Source organism: Doryrhamphus excisus, chromosome 3 (genome assembly GCF_030265055.1).
Source record: "Doryrhamphus excisus isolate RoL2022-K1 chromosome 3, RoL_Dexc_1.0, whole genome shotgun sequence".
In the NCBI taxonomy this organism is placed as follows: Eukaryota; Metazoa; Chordata; class Actinopteri; order Syngnathiformes; family Syngnathidae; genus Doryrhamphus; species Doryrhamphus excisus.
Window position 1 is genome coordinate 7,859,293 of NC_080468.1, and position 16,229 is coordinate 7,875,521.

General features: G+C 40.7%; 1 protein-coding gene across 1 annotated transcript; it reads right to left on the minus strand.

Moving 5' to 3' along the window:
• Window positions 1-7,221: 7,221 nt before the first annotated feature.
• On the minus strand, window positions 7,222-10,245 carry camk2n1a (calcium/calmodulin-dependent protein kinase II inhibitor 1a). The gene is made up of 2 exons (XM_058067070.1): window positions 9,821-10,245; window positions 7,222-8,815 (listed from the first exon to the last, which is right to left on the minus strand). The coding sequence occupies exons 1-2, from the start codon at window positions 9,987-9,989 to the stop codon at window positions 8,745-8,747; spliced, it is 240 nt and encodes a 79-aa protein (XP_057923053.1). The 5' UTR covers window positions 9,990-10,245; the 3' UTR covers window positions 7,222-8,744.
• Between the last annotated feature and the right edge of the window lie 5,984 nt (window positions 10,246-16,229).

Below are 16,229 nucleotides of genomic sequence, written 5' to 3' on the forward strand. Positions count from 1 at the left end.
TTCCCCCCACCAAAATGTAATTACATGCTATTTTTAAAACATGGTGGTGATATTTCACACGGCGCTACTTTCTTTTCAAATGGTCTCAGCAGTTGTTTAACTTAGTCATACTTCACAACAATATGTATGTATTGATTGTACATGGCAGTTATTGAACTACGCTACTGGTCAAAAGTTTTAGAACACCAATTTTTCTGGAGGAAAAATCGACATTTTTAAGTGGAACTTCTTGTCTTCTTGTCATTTTTGTAGTAACAAATTACTTTCTCATGTTCCGGTACTCATGTTCTTGAGCAGGGGTCTCAAACTCAATTTACTTGGGGGCCACTGGAGCTCGGGTCTGGGTGAGACTGGGCCGCATCAGGTTTTCAAAAAAAACACAAACGCATTTATTAAAAACAAAAACATTTTTAAAACTTCGCTTTGGTTCCAATTTTCTACAAGAAAAGCTCTGATAAAACATTCCACTGCTCTCAAATATCTTACTTTTTATTTTTCTACACAAAATAAGATGAAAAATAAATAAAGAAATCAAAAATAAAGAAAATCAATCAGTAATAAATAAATAAATGTAATAGTAACAATAAAACGGCAAATAATAAAACTATTTTTTTCAGATTAAAAGTAACAAAGTATTATTAGAGCCCTGTAGACATGACAAAACACGACTATAGTCACATTTATACTCTTTTTATTTACAACATATTGCGCAACTGCAGGGTCTTGAGACACATGCTAACTCGCAAACTAGAGAGCTAGTGACCTAAACGGTAGCCTTCAAGTTATTTCCTTTAAACTTAAATAGCCAAAAACTTACCACTTCCACACGGATAGGGAGGATAACTATTAACAGTTATTTAACCTTTAACATGAACATTAATCAAACGTAATAATTTTTTCTGGGTACATGATACCATACAGCATCCATATCAAACTTGCGCGGGCCGCACTAACATTAAACTTTCATATCAAGGCGGGGGCCTCAAACTAATGTCCTGCGGGCCACATTTGGGGGCCGAGTGTTTGAGGCCCCTGTTCTTGAGGGTATAGTACTACAGTGTTTTCCAAACAGTTTTTATGCAGACAGAGGAGATAGTAAGCAGCTTTAAATTGGTGACCCATTTTGTGGCCCCTGAAAAGGGCCTTTTTGTGTCATTCTGTATCGTATATCACATGACAACAAAGAATTAGTTTATTTAATAATTCTGGGGAACGTGCCAAAATGAGACTTTTAGAAATGACATGGAAAGTGGCCGTAGACGTGAAAGGTGAGACTTCCAACTTTTCCTTTCTTCAATGACATCTAACCCCCATTAGCAGGCCAAGAACCCCCAGTGAGCCTATTCCTATGAAGTTATTTCAAGCTATAAAGGTAAAGTGTCACACATACTATAAACACAGGGTGCCACCCCAGTGGCACGTTATTGCACTCTGAAAAGCACAATGATTGACTTTTTCAAAGTTTGTCTACTGTCTGGTTGCCATGACTACAAAATGGGTGCAGAGCCCTGGAAGGTTAAAAATCTATTAAGCCAGGCAGGGTGTCCAGCAGGAGGGCTTATGTAAGTCCTGTGATGGAAGTGGTGAAGTTTGTGTGTGTGTGTGTGTGTGCGTGTAAGGCGAGGAGGCGGAGGATTAATAATAATAATAATAATACATTTTATTAGTATAGCGCTTCTCAGAGTACTCAGACACTTTACAGTAGAGAGAAAAAAAAAGAAAGAAAAATAGAGTTGAGGAAAAACAGAGTAAATGATGCATTACAATACAATATCTATACCAGGGGTCTCAAACACATGGCCCGCGGGCCAAATGTGGCCCGCAGGACACTAGTTTGAGGCCCCCGCCTTGATATGAAAGTTTAATGTTAGTGCGGCCCGCGCAAGTTTGATATGGATGCTGTATGGTATCATGTACCCAGAAAAAATTATTACGTTTGATTAATGTTCATGTTAAAGGTCAAATAACTGTTCATAGTTATCCTCCCTATCTGTGTGGAAGTGGTAAGTTTTTGGCTATTTAAGTTTAAAGGAAATAACTTGAAGGCTACCGTTTAAGTCGCTAGCTCTCTAGTTTGCGAGTTAGCATGTGTCTCAAGACCCTGCAGTTGCGCAATATGTTGTAAATAAAAAGAGTGACTAAATAATAATATAAATGTGACTATAGTCGTGTTTTGTCATGTCTAGCTTGGTCTTACAGGGGAGTGCCAGATGGATCCAGACCAATAATTCATTTTGCTGTGTATTTTCCATTGTTTTAATCTCTCATCTCAATTTAGCGTGTTGTTGCATGCACAGGAATATGTCTTGAGTGTGATGGTGTGACCGATGAACAGCAGAGAGCTCGGACTCCTATTATGTAAGGACAATGCCACTGGACCTTCATTCCTTTGCACAAACTCCATCCTTTGTGGATCATCTACTACTGTGCATGTGCTCTTACATACTCTTGCATGTGCCCCCCCCCCCCATCTCTCTCTCTCTCTCTTGCCAATTGTCCTTCATGCGCTATCGGACAAGGGCAGCAAGGCCACTAATCTACCGCAAGCTGGATGCCTTCCTCACACTCTGTCGCTCTTCTTCTCACCACCCTGCCCTCCCTGTCTGCATTGATTGGCCCGAGTGTGTGTGTGTTGTTAGCACAGCAAGTTATACGATACCATTGCATGCTACACCCTAAACGCAGTGTTGTTTTTCCTCCCTGGTTTAAAATGAGTCCTGACTGTGTACAAACGCTCAGCGTGACTGTTTACTTTTACTACCTGTGTGATGTGTCGCCAAACGCTTTCATTTCGCTCTCAGCCAGGCAGTTATTTTTTAATTAATTGAACCTCACCACTGCGTTTGGCTGGCGACCAGTCCAGGGTTTACCCAGCTGGGATAGGCTCCAGCCTCTTCTTTCTGTTAAATGCACACATTATTGGTCAAAATATGTGATCACGTATGTGGCTGCCAAACCCAACCCCATCTCTAACCAAAACCCCAGCTCTAATCCCAGCCCTATACTAAAACTAAACCTGATCCAAACCCTTACCTAAACCTGTAACACCAGCCCTACAATCGGGCTAGTTTTTATATACTGTATTATATACTGTACTATAATGTTGATTGTAATCTAATGATATAATAGTTACCATTATTAGTATAGTATGCCGTCATTAACTACTAAATAACCGATGGATACAAAAACAAGGGGCAGTCTTGCTATCAAACTTGGCACTTTAGTCTCTAGAATCAGTTTTTGTCAGACTTTGCTAGAGGAGAGTAGATAATGTGGAGAGGACCACCATCATAGGAGGCCATTAGATGCAGTGAAGACCGGAGCAAACGTTGCTGCTGCTTTTGCTTTTAACAGTACCGCATATCTGCCCGTCTCCCCCGGGGGCAGCATAATGGCACAATATACTGTATGGCATGCTTATGTAACCGGGGGAGGAATATTCATGGAAGCCCGCTCGGCCGATGGGGGCAAAAGTGGAATCAGATCAAAGCTCGCTCCCGAGTGCACACGTTCACTTCCAGCCAAAAGCTGAGAGATGCTTTGTGTAGTTGTGATGCATGACAACAGAGGACACAGTGACATTTAACACTTACACTGCTCTTCTACTGCTACAAAACTGCTTTTCAAAAAAAACCAATCCCTTATCTTCAGCCCTGTCCATCCTGTCCATCTGCCAGGTCAGAGTACATTTACTCTATATCCTGATGCTCAAAGATGGAAAATTATAATTCAGTGTAAGCCTGTGTATTATTGTATTATAAGATGTCGCTCATCCAGCCTTCTGTATTTGCCTGTAAAAGTCTGATGAAGTGATGGGAAAATCCAATGTTTTCTATTGTAATGGAAAATCTGTAATACATGAGGGGATGCATAACAGCTAAAAGATGCTTTCCCACAGCAATGAGAAGCATATGTACGATTGTGGTAGCTCAGTTTTACGACTTCAAAACACCAAACAAGCCATCCACTGTATGTACACTGTACACACTATACACAGTAATTATAATAACTTGAAAATTCCTGTGGAAATTTTGATGGGTATGCCACTTGTACCTCGGGGCTCGTGTCTGCTGGCGAGCAATGCCATGTAGGCATGCGGAACTGAGCAATAATACTAACATGCTACCAGTTAGCACCTAGCAAGATAGCAAGTCTGTCCTATAATATCCCTGCATCATGCCAGGTTTATATTAGCCTTTAGACCTGAGGAATTGAGCTAAAATGCCAGTGTGCAGTTAGCATGCTAGCACCAAGTGCCAAGACTGTCCTAAAGCATTCCCACATCGTGCAATGTATATATAGGCCTTTAAACAGGAGTAAAATAGCCAACATGCTAACAGTTAGCATGCTAGCACCAAAAGTGCCAAGACTGTCCTAAAGCATTCCCACATCATGCAATGTATATATAGGCCTTTAAACAGGAGTAAAATAGCCAACATGCTAACAGTTAGCATGCTAGCACCAAAAGTGCCAAGACTGTCCTAAAGCATTCCCACATCATGCAATGTATATATAGGCCTTTACACAGGAGTAAAATAGCCAATATGCTAACAGTTAGCATGCTAGCACAATAGCAGTGGCATAAGTGGCATAAGTGCGGAGTCAGTTCTACAATGTCCATACATCATACCATGTGTGTATTTGCATTTAGACATGAGTAAAATAGCGAATATGCTAACATGCTAACATTTTGCATGCTAGCGCCTAGCAATATAACACTAATTACCAAGAGAGCCAAGACAGTTCTATAATGTCCCTATATCATGCCTGTGTGTATTTGTGTTTATACATGAATAAATTAGCTAAAATGCTACCAGTTAGCATTCTAGCACCTATCAAGATGGCAAGTCTGTCCTATAATATCCCTGCATCATGCCAGGTTTATTTAGACCTGAGGAATTGAGCTAAAATGCCAGTGTGCAGTTAGCATGCTAGCACCAAAAGTGCCAAGACTGTCCTAAAGCATTCCCACATTGTGCAATGTATATATAGGCCTTTAAACAGGAGTAAAATAGCCAGCATGCTAACAGTTAGCATGCTAGCAAGATAGCACTAAGTGGCATAAGTGCGGAGGCAGTTGTACAGTGTCCAATGTCCATAGATCATACCATGTGCGTATTTGCATTTAGACATGAGTAAAATAGCGAAAATGCTAACATGCTAACATTTTGCATGCTAGCACCTAGCAATATAACACTAATTACCAAAAGAGCCAAGACAGTTCTATAATGACCCTAGCAATTAGCATGCTTGTACCTAGCAAGTTGGCAGCAAGTACTGAAAGTGCCAACGCACTCCTGTAGTGTCTCTATATGATGATGATGATTCTCCAGTCATTTTAGGTGATTTTAGAAAATGTTTTGGTAGTGTTTTTACTCTTAATTTTTGACTAATTCTCATAAAATTATTTTCTCATGAAACTGTTTTTTTTTGTATAATTTAATTATGTACTTTTAAGTCACATGCCCACTGAGACAAACACAAGAGAGGAGCAGCCACACAACAGGCACACAAATGTCAGTCCGCTTCCGGCCCTGTGCGTTACTGTGAAAAGTGTAATTGTGCGTGGCCTCTGACAGACACACACATCAACCATAAGATCGATAGTGTGTGTGTGTGTGCGTGTGTTCATTCAGGGCAGCGCTGATGTTATCAGGATCAATAATGTCCCTGATGGAATGTGGTCAGGTACATTAATGATGTTTATCTAATATGCTGTTTCAGTGAACTGGTTACTTCACAATAAAAAAATGATCCTTTCCATCATCTCGGCTCATTCTTCATGAACCAGGCTGAGTTTCAATTTAGCAAATAAAAAAACAATGCTGTAACATTTTTATTTTCACTTTCAGATTTTTGTTTTTGAATGAAAATACTGGAGGATGACACTCGCCCCTCGGTTATCGTGGTTAGTTCTCCAAAGTTCAATTCAATACTAATTCAATACTAATCACTGAAATATTTTCATAGTCTGAGCATAGAAAACCTGTTTGGCGCTTTCTAAACATGGTGTTTAACATTATTAGAGCCCTGTAGATATGATATAACTTCACAAAAGTTATTTTTATACTCCTCACATTGCACAAGCTGCGGGATCACTGTAGGGACATAACACGCGCTAGCATAACAAGCTAACTAGTTAGCCTCTCCAGTTTACTTATTGTAAACTTTAAGTGTTTCCAATGGAAATAAGGCATAAACTTACCACGTCCACATGGGATGAGAAGAGAACCTTTTTTCCATTTAATCTCAGCCCTTTCATGGCTTTGCTGGCCTCAATAGCGAGTCTCCATGCTGTGTGAAAGGTAATGTAATCTAACGTCATGTCTCATAACATTACTGGAGCCTAGTGACCAAAAAAAGGTTACAGTCGACCACAAAAAGCGGTCATTTATTAATGAATTATTTGTTGGGGAGCGATATTCAAACCACGACATATTGAGTGTATTGCCTGGTATAAAGAATGGTACAGTCCTGTTGTCTTAGGTCATCCTTCATGAAGCAGGAAGTAGCCCGCTAGCCTATAAATGAATAGACCAGTAAAAACAGCGCAGTACTAATTTTTTTTTTTTTTTACCGCATTTTCTTTTAGCTTCTCTTTTTAGCTTTTGAGTCACAATAACCCCACTTACCAAAAATGGTACAGTCCTTTTGTCTTGGGTCATCTTCCATGAACCAGGAAGTAGCCTGCTAGCCTATAAATGAACAGACAGGTTAAAACATCTTTTTTTACCCCATTTTCTTTTAGCTTCTCTTTTTTTTTGCTTTTGAGTCACCGTAACCCCACTCAACTACCAACAATGGTACAGTCCTGTTGTCGTGGGCCATCTTCCATGAACCAGGAAGTATCCTGCTATAGCCTGCTAGCTAACAAATGGACAGAAAACATAGGGCTTTATGACTTTTTAAATTTACCTTTAGATTTATGATTTATTTTATGATTTTTAACAAGGAAGTAGGCTGCGAGATAACAAATGAAACACAAGGAGTGTAGATTCTGTTTTTGGTGTTACAATGGACCGGCTGTCCCCAACCCCAACATAAAAATGGTATAGTCCTGTTGTCAGGGCTCATCTTCCATTAACTAGAAAGTAGCCTGCTAGCTAACAAAATGACACACCAACAAAACTCTGACTAACTACTAAAAAGTAGAGGCCTGAAAGTGTTACATCCAACTATGTCATGTGGTTTAAAAAAAGCCAGCAAAATCACATTTCCATCTTCTTTCACCATTTATTAGTTCACCAAATACAGTGAAAATGGCATCATAATATACAATGACTCATTCTTAGAATGTCATGACATTTTTGTTGCTTTTTTTTTGCTTCATAAAACAATGTTCCGTTATTGAAAATATTAAGGTTTCATGCACAACAAACCATATCCAGTTTCTTTAAAATGATGGTACAAAATAAACCAACTTAATAAAAAAAACAAAAAACAAACTGTAATGCTGAAAATCGGTCAAATAACAACGTGTTATTTGAGGATACTCGTAAACAGTGCAACGTACTCTAAAACTGCCATTTTCTAACAAATTCATCAACGAAGCTCAAGTCACAGTATACGATTTCTTACTAATAGGTGAACATTGATGTGTGCAAAAAACCCAGACACATTCAGTTAGTCTTTAAAAAACCTCCGAGCTCTGATAATCGAACGAGAGCAGTCGAGAAAATACACCTGGCCTCGTTCCGTCATGTCCTCTGAAGTAGAAACTTTTTTGTTGATGAATTGTAAGACCATAGACTAGCATATCATTTAAATAACAAATATTTAGATATAAAAATACAAATATGACTCTTTTTTTTTTTTGTTAAAAACAAGCGTGCCCGGGTAAGAGTGGTGGCACCTATATTGGCACCGGAGTGAAAATTCATGCATGAAGTAAAACACGAATAATCCAACGTATAGAAAGTATAGTATTTGGACTGTTAGTTTAGATATTTTCTTTAAGCTCCACAATTTGGTAGATATGTGCAGGTTTACATGAGCTACATGAAGGAACCAACCTGCAACTTTAACCACTGATGGCCAAAGCTAGAAAGACAATATAGCTTAATGCTCTTTATAACGGGCCAAAACAAGTAGGGTTCCACTACAGAAAATATCAACATTGTACCGTCCTCAGATATATATATGTATATATATATATGTATATGTTTTACATACAATCTGGTCTCCTTCAGTTAGTAGACTTGACTTGGTCTGTTTGGAGGGGGGTTGGGATCACAAAGCAGTAGAGCAGCAACAGGAATGCATTGGACCGGTGCTGAAAGGACAGCTCCCCTGAATGCACCATCTAAAAAGGAAGGAGGAAGTGGGGCGGTTTTGCAAGCTGAGCCTACTGTACAACATTAAGCGCCATCCTCCCTCTGCTTGTTTTTGCTTGTGTACAGCGCATTTGGAGCAAGGAGAAAGGAGTTAATGACAAGTTCATCCATCACCATGAATAGAAAGTCAGTACAGGTTGACAACCCGAGAGCCGCCGTCTCGACATCTCGCATGGTTTCTTCTTCCTCTTTAAAAGAAAAAAAAAATCACGACTTGCTTGGAGGATTGCCAACAATATCCCATGACCAGTCGCTCCACTCCTCCTCCATCCTTTCTTTCCCTCCACCATCTTCCATGCCATCTTCACTCCGTGTGCTGTCACCTCCTGCAATCCTCCCAACATGCACAGCCGACAAGTGCTTCAAATCGGTGATCAAAATGAAAAAAGTCTGCAAGGCATCATTGTGGTCTTAGACGCCGGGTGACGACTTGTCTGTCATGCCCTTCAGAACCTCGTCTATTCGGTCGTCCTCGATCACCACTGTGGGGAGGAAGAGGAGGGTGTTTACTGAGGCCTTCTCGTGCATTTGTGGCGCATTTCACACAAACGCAAGGTGGGGAGGGATGAGGATTAAACAAACACAAACTGCGTGCTAAAGACAACACATTCATCGTTGGGGTGTGTCCTCGCGTGAGCGTGACTCGTGCTTGCATGTAAACAGACTGAAAGACATGCACAGTCTCTGAATGGATCATAGGGTTGCAACATGCATGTAACAAGTAGTTACATTCATGTACATTGATTGGTCCCCAAATGTATCATAGGAGTAAATAACATGCATGTCTACCATACATAAACAATCAATTAACAAACATGAAACATATTTAAATGATCTCACGGGTGCATCATTAATCTCACATAATATACATGTTATGGTTTAATCATTTGACTGGTCCTTGAATGCATCGCAAGGTTGCGCCATACATTAATACTCATATATTACATGTACGTATCGAACGTACATGTATTCAAATTGTACTCAGTCGGTCCAAAACTGCATCACAGACCATCATGACGCATTAATAATGGTAAATAAAATATATGTATCAAGCCGTAATTTTAAAGCCATGTTCAATTAGTACTTGAATGCATCACAAGGTCGCATCTTACATTAATAATCGTAAATAACATGTACGTATCAAACAGTAAGATTTAAATCATAGTTGATTTGGCCCTGAATGTATCATCGCAGGGTGGCATAGTCGAAAATAACATATATGTGGCTGAAGCAGTCATGTTACAGTCATATTCGATTCCTCCCTGAATGCATCACAGTGTGACACTATAACAGCCACGTAAAAGCCACCACATCGGTCCCTGAATGCATCTGCAATGGGGGACCGTGCATGTAAACAGTGTGTCAGTGAATTAAGCATTGTTTTAAAATATTCGCCTGGCGCCTGAACGCACCATAGGGTCTCATCATGCATTAAAAAGCGTAAAAATGTTGGTAAAAAATACGGTAACAACTTAAGGACTGTTTACCTCGCTTGGCTCTGCCGATCTGGCCGAGCTTCGGAGGTCTTTTAGCCTGCGAGCCGGCAAAAAAGGCGTTTGTGTCCTGCAGTCCGCAGCTAAAGGACATCTGGCTGACCTCGCTGTCCGCCCCATAGCCGCTCATCTTCCCCTCGTTGTATGGCAATACTTCGGACATGCTGGCGGCTACCAAATGGTGTCTCTGTGAGGATTCGAGTCGTCCTTTTTTTTACTTAGATCCCGCTGGGGTCTTGTTGTGGATTTCGTCTTCGGGTCCGATTTATGGTATGTGGATGCCAGCTGTGGGTGGTCCCTGTGTGCGGCTGCAGGGACTTGGACTTGGTGTGTGTGCTCGCTTGCGTGGCTGGTTGATGTCTGATGAGAGAGGAGGAAGATCCCGGGCTCATAAAGGAAACCCAGGCGGAACGGTGAAGTCATCCATCCGGGTTTGAGGCGCGCGCGCGTGTGTGTATGTGTGTGTTTATTGTGGTGACTCCGTGTCGTAGAGGTACAACAGTGCCATCAATAGGCGGGAGATGGAACTGCATAAGGGGGAAAGACGTTGTGTATCAAAACGACCCTATTTAAAATTGCATTTTTAGTATCAAAGTATGAAAGTATAATTTATTTATAATTTATTTTACTTTTTATTGATAATTCACTTGGCTTTGGGTGGCTTTGGGTTTTGGTTGTTAACTAATTTAAACAGCAATGCTAACTATGCTAATAGGTAGCTAGGACCATCATCCTGTTGAAGAATTTGCCTTCTCTTTTCGTTTGGAAGGTAATGGGCAACAGGAATTTAGAGAGAATTAAACAATGGTGTTGTATTTGTCAAGGCCATCCCAATCATCACAAATACAGCAAAAGACAAAAAGGAACCCAAGATTCACCATTTGCATTTAGACATGAATAAATTAGCTACCAGTTAGCATTCTAGCACCTAGCAAGATGGCAAGTCTGTCCTATAATATCCCTGCATCATGCCGGGTTTATATTAGCCTTTAGACCTGAGGAATTGAGCTAAAATGTCAGTGTGCAGTTAGCATGCTAGCACCAAAAGTGCCAAGACTGTCCTAAAGCATTCCCACATCGTGCAATGTATATATAGGCCTTTAAACAGGAGTAAAATAGCCAACATGCTAACAGTTAGCATGTTAGCAAGATAGCACTAAGTGGCATAAGTGCGGAGTCAGTTCTATAATGACCCCATATCATGCCATGTGTGTATTTGCATTTAGACAGGTAAGGTAATGGGTAACAGGAATTTAGAGAGAACTAAACAATGGTGTTGTATTTGTCAAGGCCATCCCAATCATCACAAATACAGCAAAAGACCTGTTGGAACCCGCAGGAACCCAAGATTCATCCAGAAAACAGTCAAGTTTGGCAAAAGACGCCTTCATGATCCGCGTCACTCAATCAGCAGCACGCATCTTTGACAAGAAACCAGTGTGTGTGTGCTCACCAATCACTGCTTCCAATTACACATGAATTACATGATGCGTCACTACTCTACCTCCCCCCTTTGCCCGAAAAGCTCTCATTGATCTTATAAAGGGTGCACTACACCCTCACACACACCAGACACATTGGTTTCTGTTGACAATCTGTGGAAAAACACTGGCTAAAAGTGAGAACCCGGATCGATTGAGAGAGTATGAGCCATTATTGGAGGTTTCTATTGCAGAGGGAAAGGAAGGCAAGGATAGACAGTGAAGAACCATACTATTACTATTGAACCATAAATCATTTCACTGCCACGTGAGCCATGCCACAGTATAAAGTAAAACCTCAGTGGTCTATATCATATTCATTCATTCATTCATTTTCTACCGCTTTTTCCTCACGAGGGTCACAGGGTTGCTGGAGCCTATCCCAGCTGTCTTCGGGCGAGAGGCGGGGTACGCCCTGGACTGGTCGCCAGCCAATCACAGGGCACATATAGACAAACAACCATTCACACTCACATTCATACCTATGGACAATTTGGAGTTACCAATTAACCTAGCATGTTTTTGGAATGTGGGAGGAAACCAGAGTACCCGGAGAAAACCCACGCAAGCACAGGGAGAACATGCAAACTCCACACAGAGATGGCCGAGGGTGGAATTGAACCCTGGTCTCCTAGCTGTGAGGTCTGCGCACTAACCACTAGACCGCCGTGCTGCCCTATATTATATTATTCTTCACAATTAAAAATATTGGAGGGCCCTAGACTTACTTTGGAAGTATATAGCATTTAAAATTACCAGGGTTACAATAACACATGGACATTAAACTTAAGTCATTAAGTATTTTTAAAATATTTAAAACAAATGTTGTATTCTTGTGTTAAACTATGCCAAAGTTTCAGATAATGAGGTTTTCGCATTTGGAAGTGAGCCCTGAAATAAATTTGGGATGGCTAAAAACGTGCGGTTTCAGAAGGCGGGGTAAAACTGCCCATTTGTGATGTCACAGAGTGGCAGACCTCCTTATATGGGCGTGACCATAAGCCAGATCAGTATATTGCATTTAAAACTACCTGGGTTACAATAACACATGGACATTAAACTTAGGTCATAAAGTATTTTTAAAATATTTAAAACAAATGTATTCTTGCGTTAAACTATGCCAAAGTTTCAGATAATGAGGTTTTCGCATTTGGAAGTGAGCCCTGAAATAAATTTGGGATGGCTAAAAACGTGCGGTTTCAGAAGGCGGGGTAAAACTGCCCATTTGTGATGTCACAGAGTGGCAGACTTCCTTATATGGGCTTGACCGTAAGCCAGATCAGCTCTCTGCCCTCCCCCAAGCTCTGCTCCTCCGTTTACTTGCTAGAAATGGCTCATACAGGAGTTCCTGATTCGCTATACCAGCAAAAGAAATGAGCTGTGGGCTGCAAATTGGTCTTGGGACCGCACTTTGGACACCCCTGGAATGGAAAGAATTTTACTGATCCGTCAGGTGTGTATTGTCAATGACTGTTTCAGTGGCTCCTCTCTCAAAAGTGGAGCAACCAAGTGAGGGAGATAATACATTTGAGATGATAAACTAATGAAACTGTGACCTGCATAAAGGTCCAAAAACAAGGACAATCCCCATCTTGGTTTGTTGACAAATTGTCTGCTGTTCATAAGTAGGTCACCTAAGCAGACGGCTGACACTGGGAATTGGTATCATCAGAGTGTCAAGCGCGCCGCTGTGGCTCTCGCTTTCTCTCCAGAGATGCAGCACCTCTGTCAAAATGTCGGCTGATGCTGTCAAACATCCTCCGTCTCGCTGTCACATACACACACACACACACACACACATCAAGTGACGGTGAGTTTGTGATCGGACACTAATGACGCGTCTTGCATCTATCTTTCTTGTCATACTATGGATTGGAAATTAAAAGAAAAATAACTAATATACAATGACAAAATCTGTCAAATATGTTAATAAATTACGTACCATAAATGCTCCAATTAACTCCTTGATAGTATTTCATATTATGCGAGATAATACCTTTGTTAACCAAGATAAATGTTAGGAGTAATTAACTCATTTGCTACCAAAGACATATTTATGCTTTTATTTCAACCCGACTGCTCACTCCCAAAGATGTATTTTTGTGGCAGAGACACAAGTGGTGATGATGCAACTCCACAATAGAAGAGAGCATGTGTGGTGTGGTTTTAAACCCAAAAAGGACGTGCATTTTATAAGATGTCGGCCTGCATCTCTCCCATTGACATACAGTATATGCTCCACAGCAACCAGGAAGTGAAAATGCATTTTGATGGGACAGTTCAGTTGCAAATGTGAATATTGTTAATAGTTCATGGTGTTATATTTGTAAACAAATTGTTATTTTCATGTAAACTAAACATGCTAGGTTAATTGGCGACTCCAAATTGTCCATAGGTATAAATGTGAGTGTGAATGGTTGTTTGTCTATATGTGCCCTGTGATTGGCTGGCGACCAGTCCAGGGTGTACCCCGCTTATCGCCCAAAGACAGCTGGGATAGGCTCCAGCACCCCCGTGACCATCGTGAGGATAAGCGGTAGAAACTGAATGAATGAATGTAAAACAAACATTTTGGCGTTGTCTATGTTGTGGCATCGTTTTAGACATTTTAGCTAAATATACATGGCTAAATTTGTGTCAAAGTGAAAGTTATGCTTGAGATATCTCTTTTCTCTCCCTTTTTTGTTGAGAACTTACCTATTTTCTGCTGCTGATTACTAAAGAAGGGAAAAGTGTAGAAACAAATTTATAATGAAAGATGAGAGTCTTCTTTAGTGTATACCATCTCTATTTAGCCTAAGAAAACAATATTCTGTATACATTGAAAAATCTGTCAAAAATGGCTGGGATTGAATGAGTTAATTACCATTGCAGCCACCAAAACAAATTTGGTCCATACCAGCCCATTAGGGAATAATCATATCATTAGGCAGGATTAAAGAGCCTACAGAAATGAAATACAACAGGATGCAGTTTCACACTTTCATGTTAGGAAATGTCGCCATCTAGTGGTAGAAACTGGTTGTTTCATCCTTCTTTGCAGGTGTGTCAAACTCATGCCATGGAGGGCTGAGACACTACAGGTTTTCTTTCCAGCCGGTCACCAAAGCAGGGGATTTTAATGATTAGCCCTCCTTTGGTTTGAGAGAAAGAGCTCGTCAATGAAATCATCTGCTGGAGAAACTGGTTGGAAAGAAAACCTGCAATGTTTCGGCCATCAATCGATACATGTGCTTCACAGCATCCATCCCTACCTTCACTAGGGTCGCGGGTGCGCTGTCTTTGGTTGAGAGGTGGGGTACATCCTGGACTGGTCGCCACATCACAGGGCACATATAGACAAACAACCATTCACACTCACATTCTTACCTATGGACAATTTACCTATGGAAAAACATAGTTATTTACAGAATAAAGTAGATTAAAGCAGATAAAAGATCCACATATATGTGGGAATACATAAAATCCTTCACATGTTGTTGTTAAAGATGACAAATAGGCTGCTGACTCACAAGTCTTGTCAGCCACCAGGTGCTATTGACTGTTATTGCTGAGAAAAGAAAAAAAGTACATTCATGAGTGTATCTTAGAAAGCAGCAGCCATTAGATGCCCACCTTTTAGATGGATAAGAGTTGAGTCAGTTAAGATGAGGCACAGCAAGACCTTCAAAAGGACCTCATGTCACTTGGTCACAGATCTGAAAAACCTTGCGATAATACAAGTAAAGATATACTGTAGGTCAGGGTATTCCATTTCCACTGGAGTTGCTAATAGCCTTTTCACCACAACTGTTATGTGTAATGTTGTGGCAAGATTGTCTGCTCTTTGCTAACGCAGATTTACGTTTCCACTCTTTGAGGGGTCTCCTGACCACTTTTCAAGTAGCTCTCTGAAGGGTTTATTAATTCATTATCAACTTTTGGTTCAACAGTTTGGTTCGGCAGTAGTTTGGAAGTCTTCGGGAACGCTTTGGAGTGTGACCAATCACTGCGAAGTGTACATGCCTGGAGACGGGGCATGGGTGGAATAAATTAAAACAGACCATCATTACAAAAGGTCGAAAAAGGAGCATAATAGGTCCCCTTTAAAACACAAGCAATATATTCCTGCTGGTCAGAGGTCCTCTATATGAGAGCAGGCAAAATAGGCCTTGCAACAAAGATCCTCTATATACAGGAGATGTGTAAAAATGATAATCTAAGTTTACATACACTTTTTATGAGCATGAAAGTTGGAATGGAGGTATGATACAATGCACATCAATGATTTGGGTGCACAAGGTTGATTTTATTTTGGATTTTCTCAGAAATTTACATGCAAGCTCAAATACAATCGTCCCTGGCAATACCACGGTTCGATTATCGATATCGATATTATCACATTTCTTCAGAAATTAATTAACTAATGAGCATTGTTTCATGGTAGACTATGATCAGCCAAGGCCTGTCTGACAAGATAGAGTGAAACAAAGGTTCTCCTCCCATGCCGTGTGGAAGTGGTTGGTTTTTGGCTTCTTAGGTTTAGAAGAAATAACTGGTTAGCTAACCCTGACTCCTGGAATTAATTAACCACTACAAAGAAGGGACAACAGTATATAAAATACATACATTCTAAAATCCTAAATGTTATTCATTCATTCATTTTCTACCGCTTTTACCTCACGAGGGTCGCGGGGGTGCTGGAGCCTATCCCAGCTGTCTTTGGGCGAGAGGCGGGGTACACCCTGGACTAGACAAACAACCATTCACACTCACATTCATACCTATGGACAATTTGGAGTCGCCAATTAACGTAGCATGTTTTTGGAATGTGGGAGGGAGGAGAACATGCAAACTCCACACAGAGATGGCCGATGGTGGAATTGAACCCTGGTCTCCTAGCTGTGAGGTTTGCACACCAACCACTTGTCCACCGTGCCGCC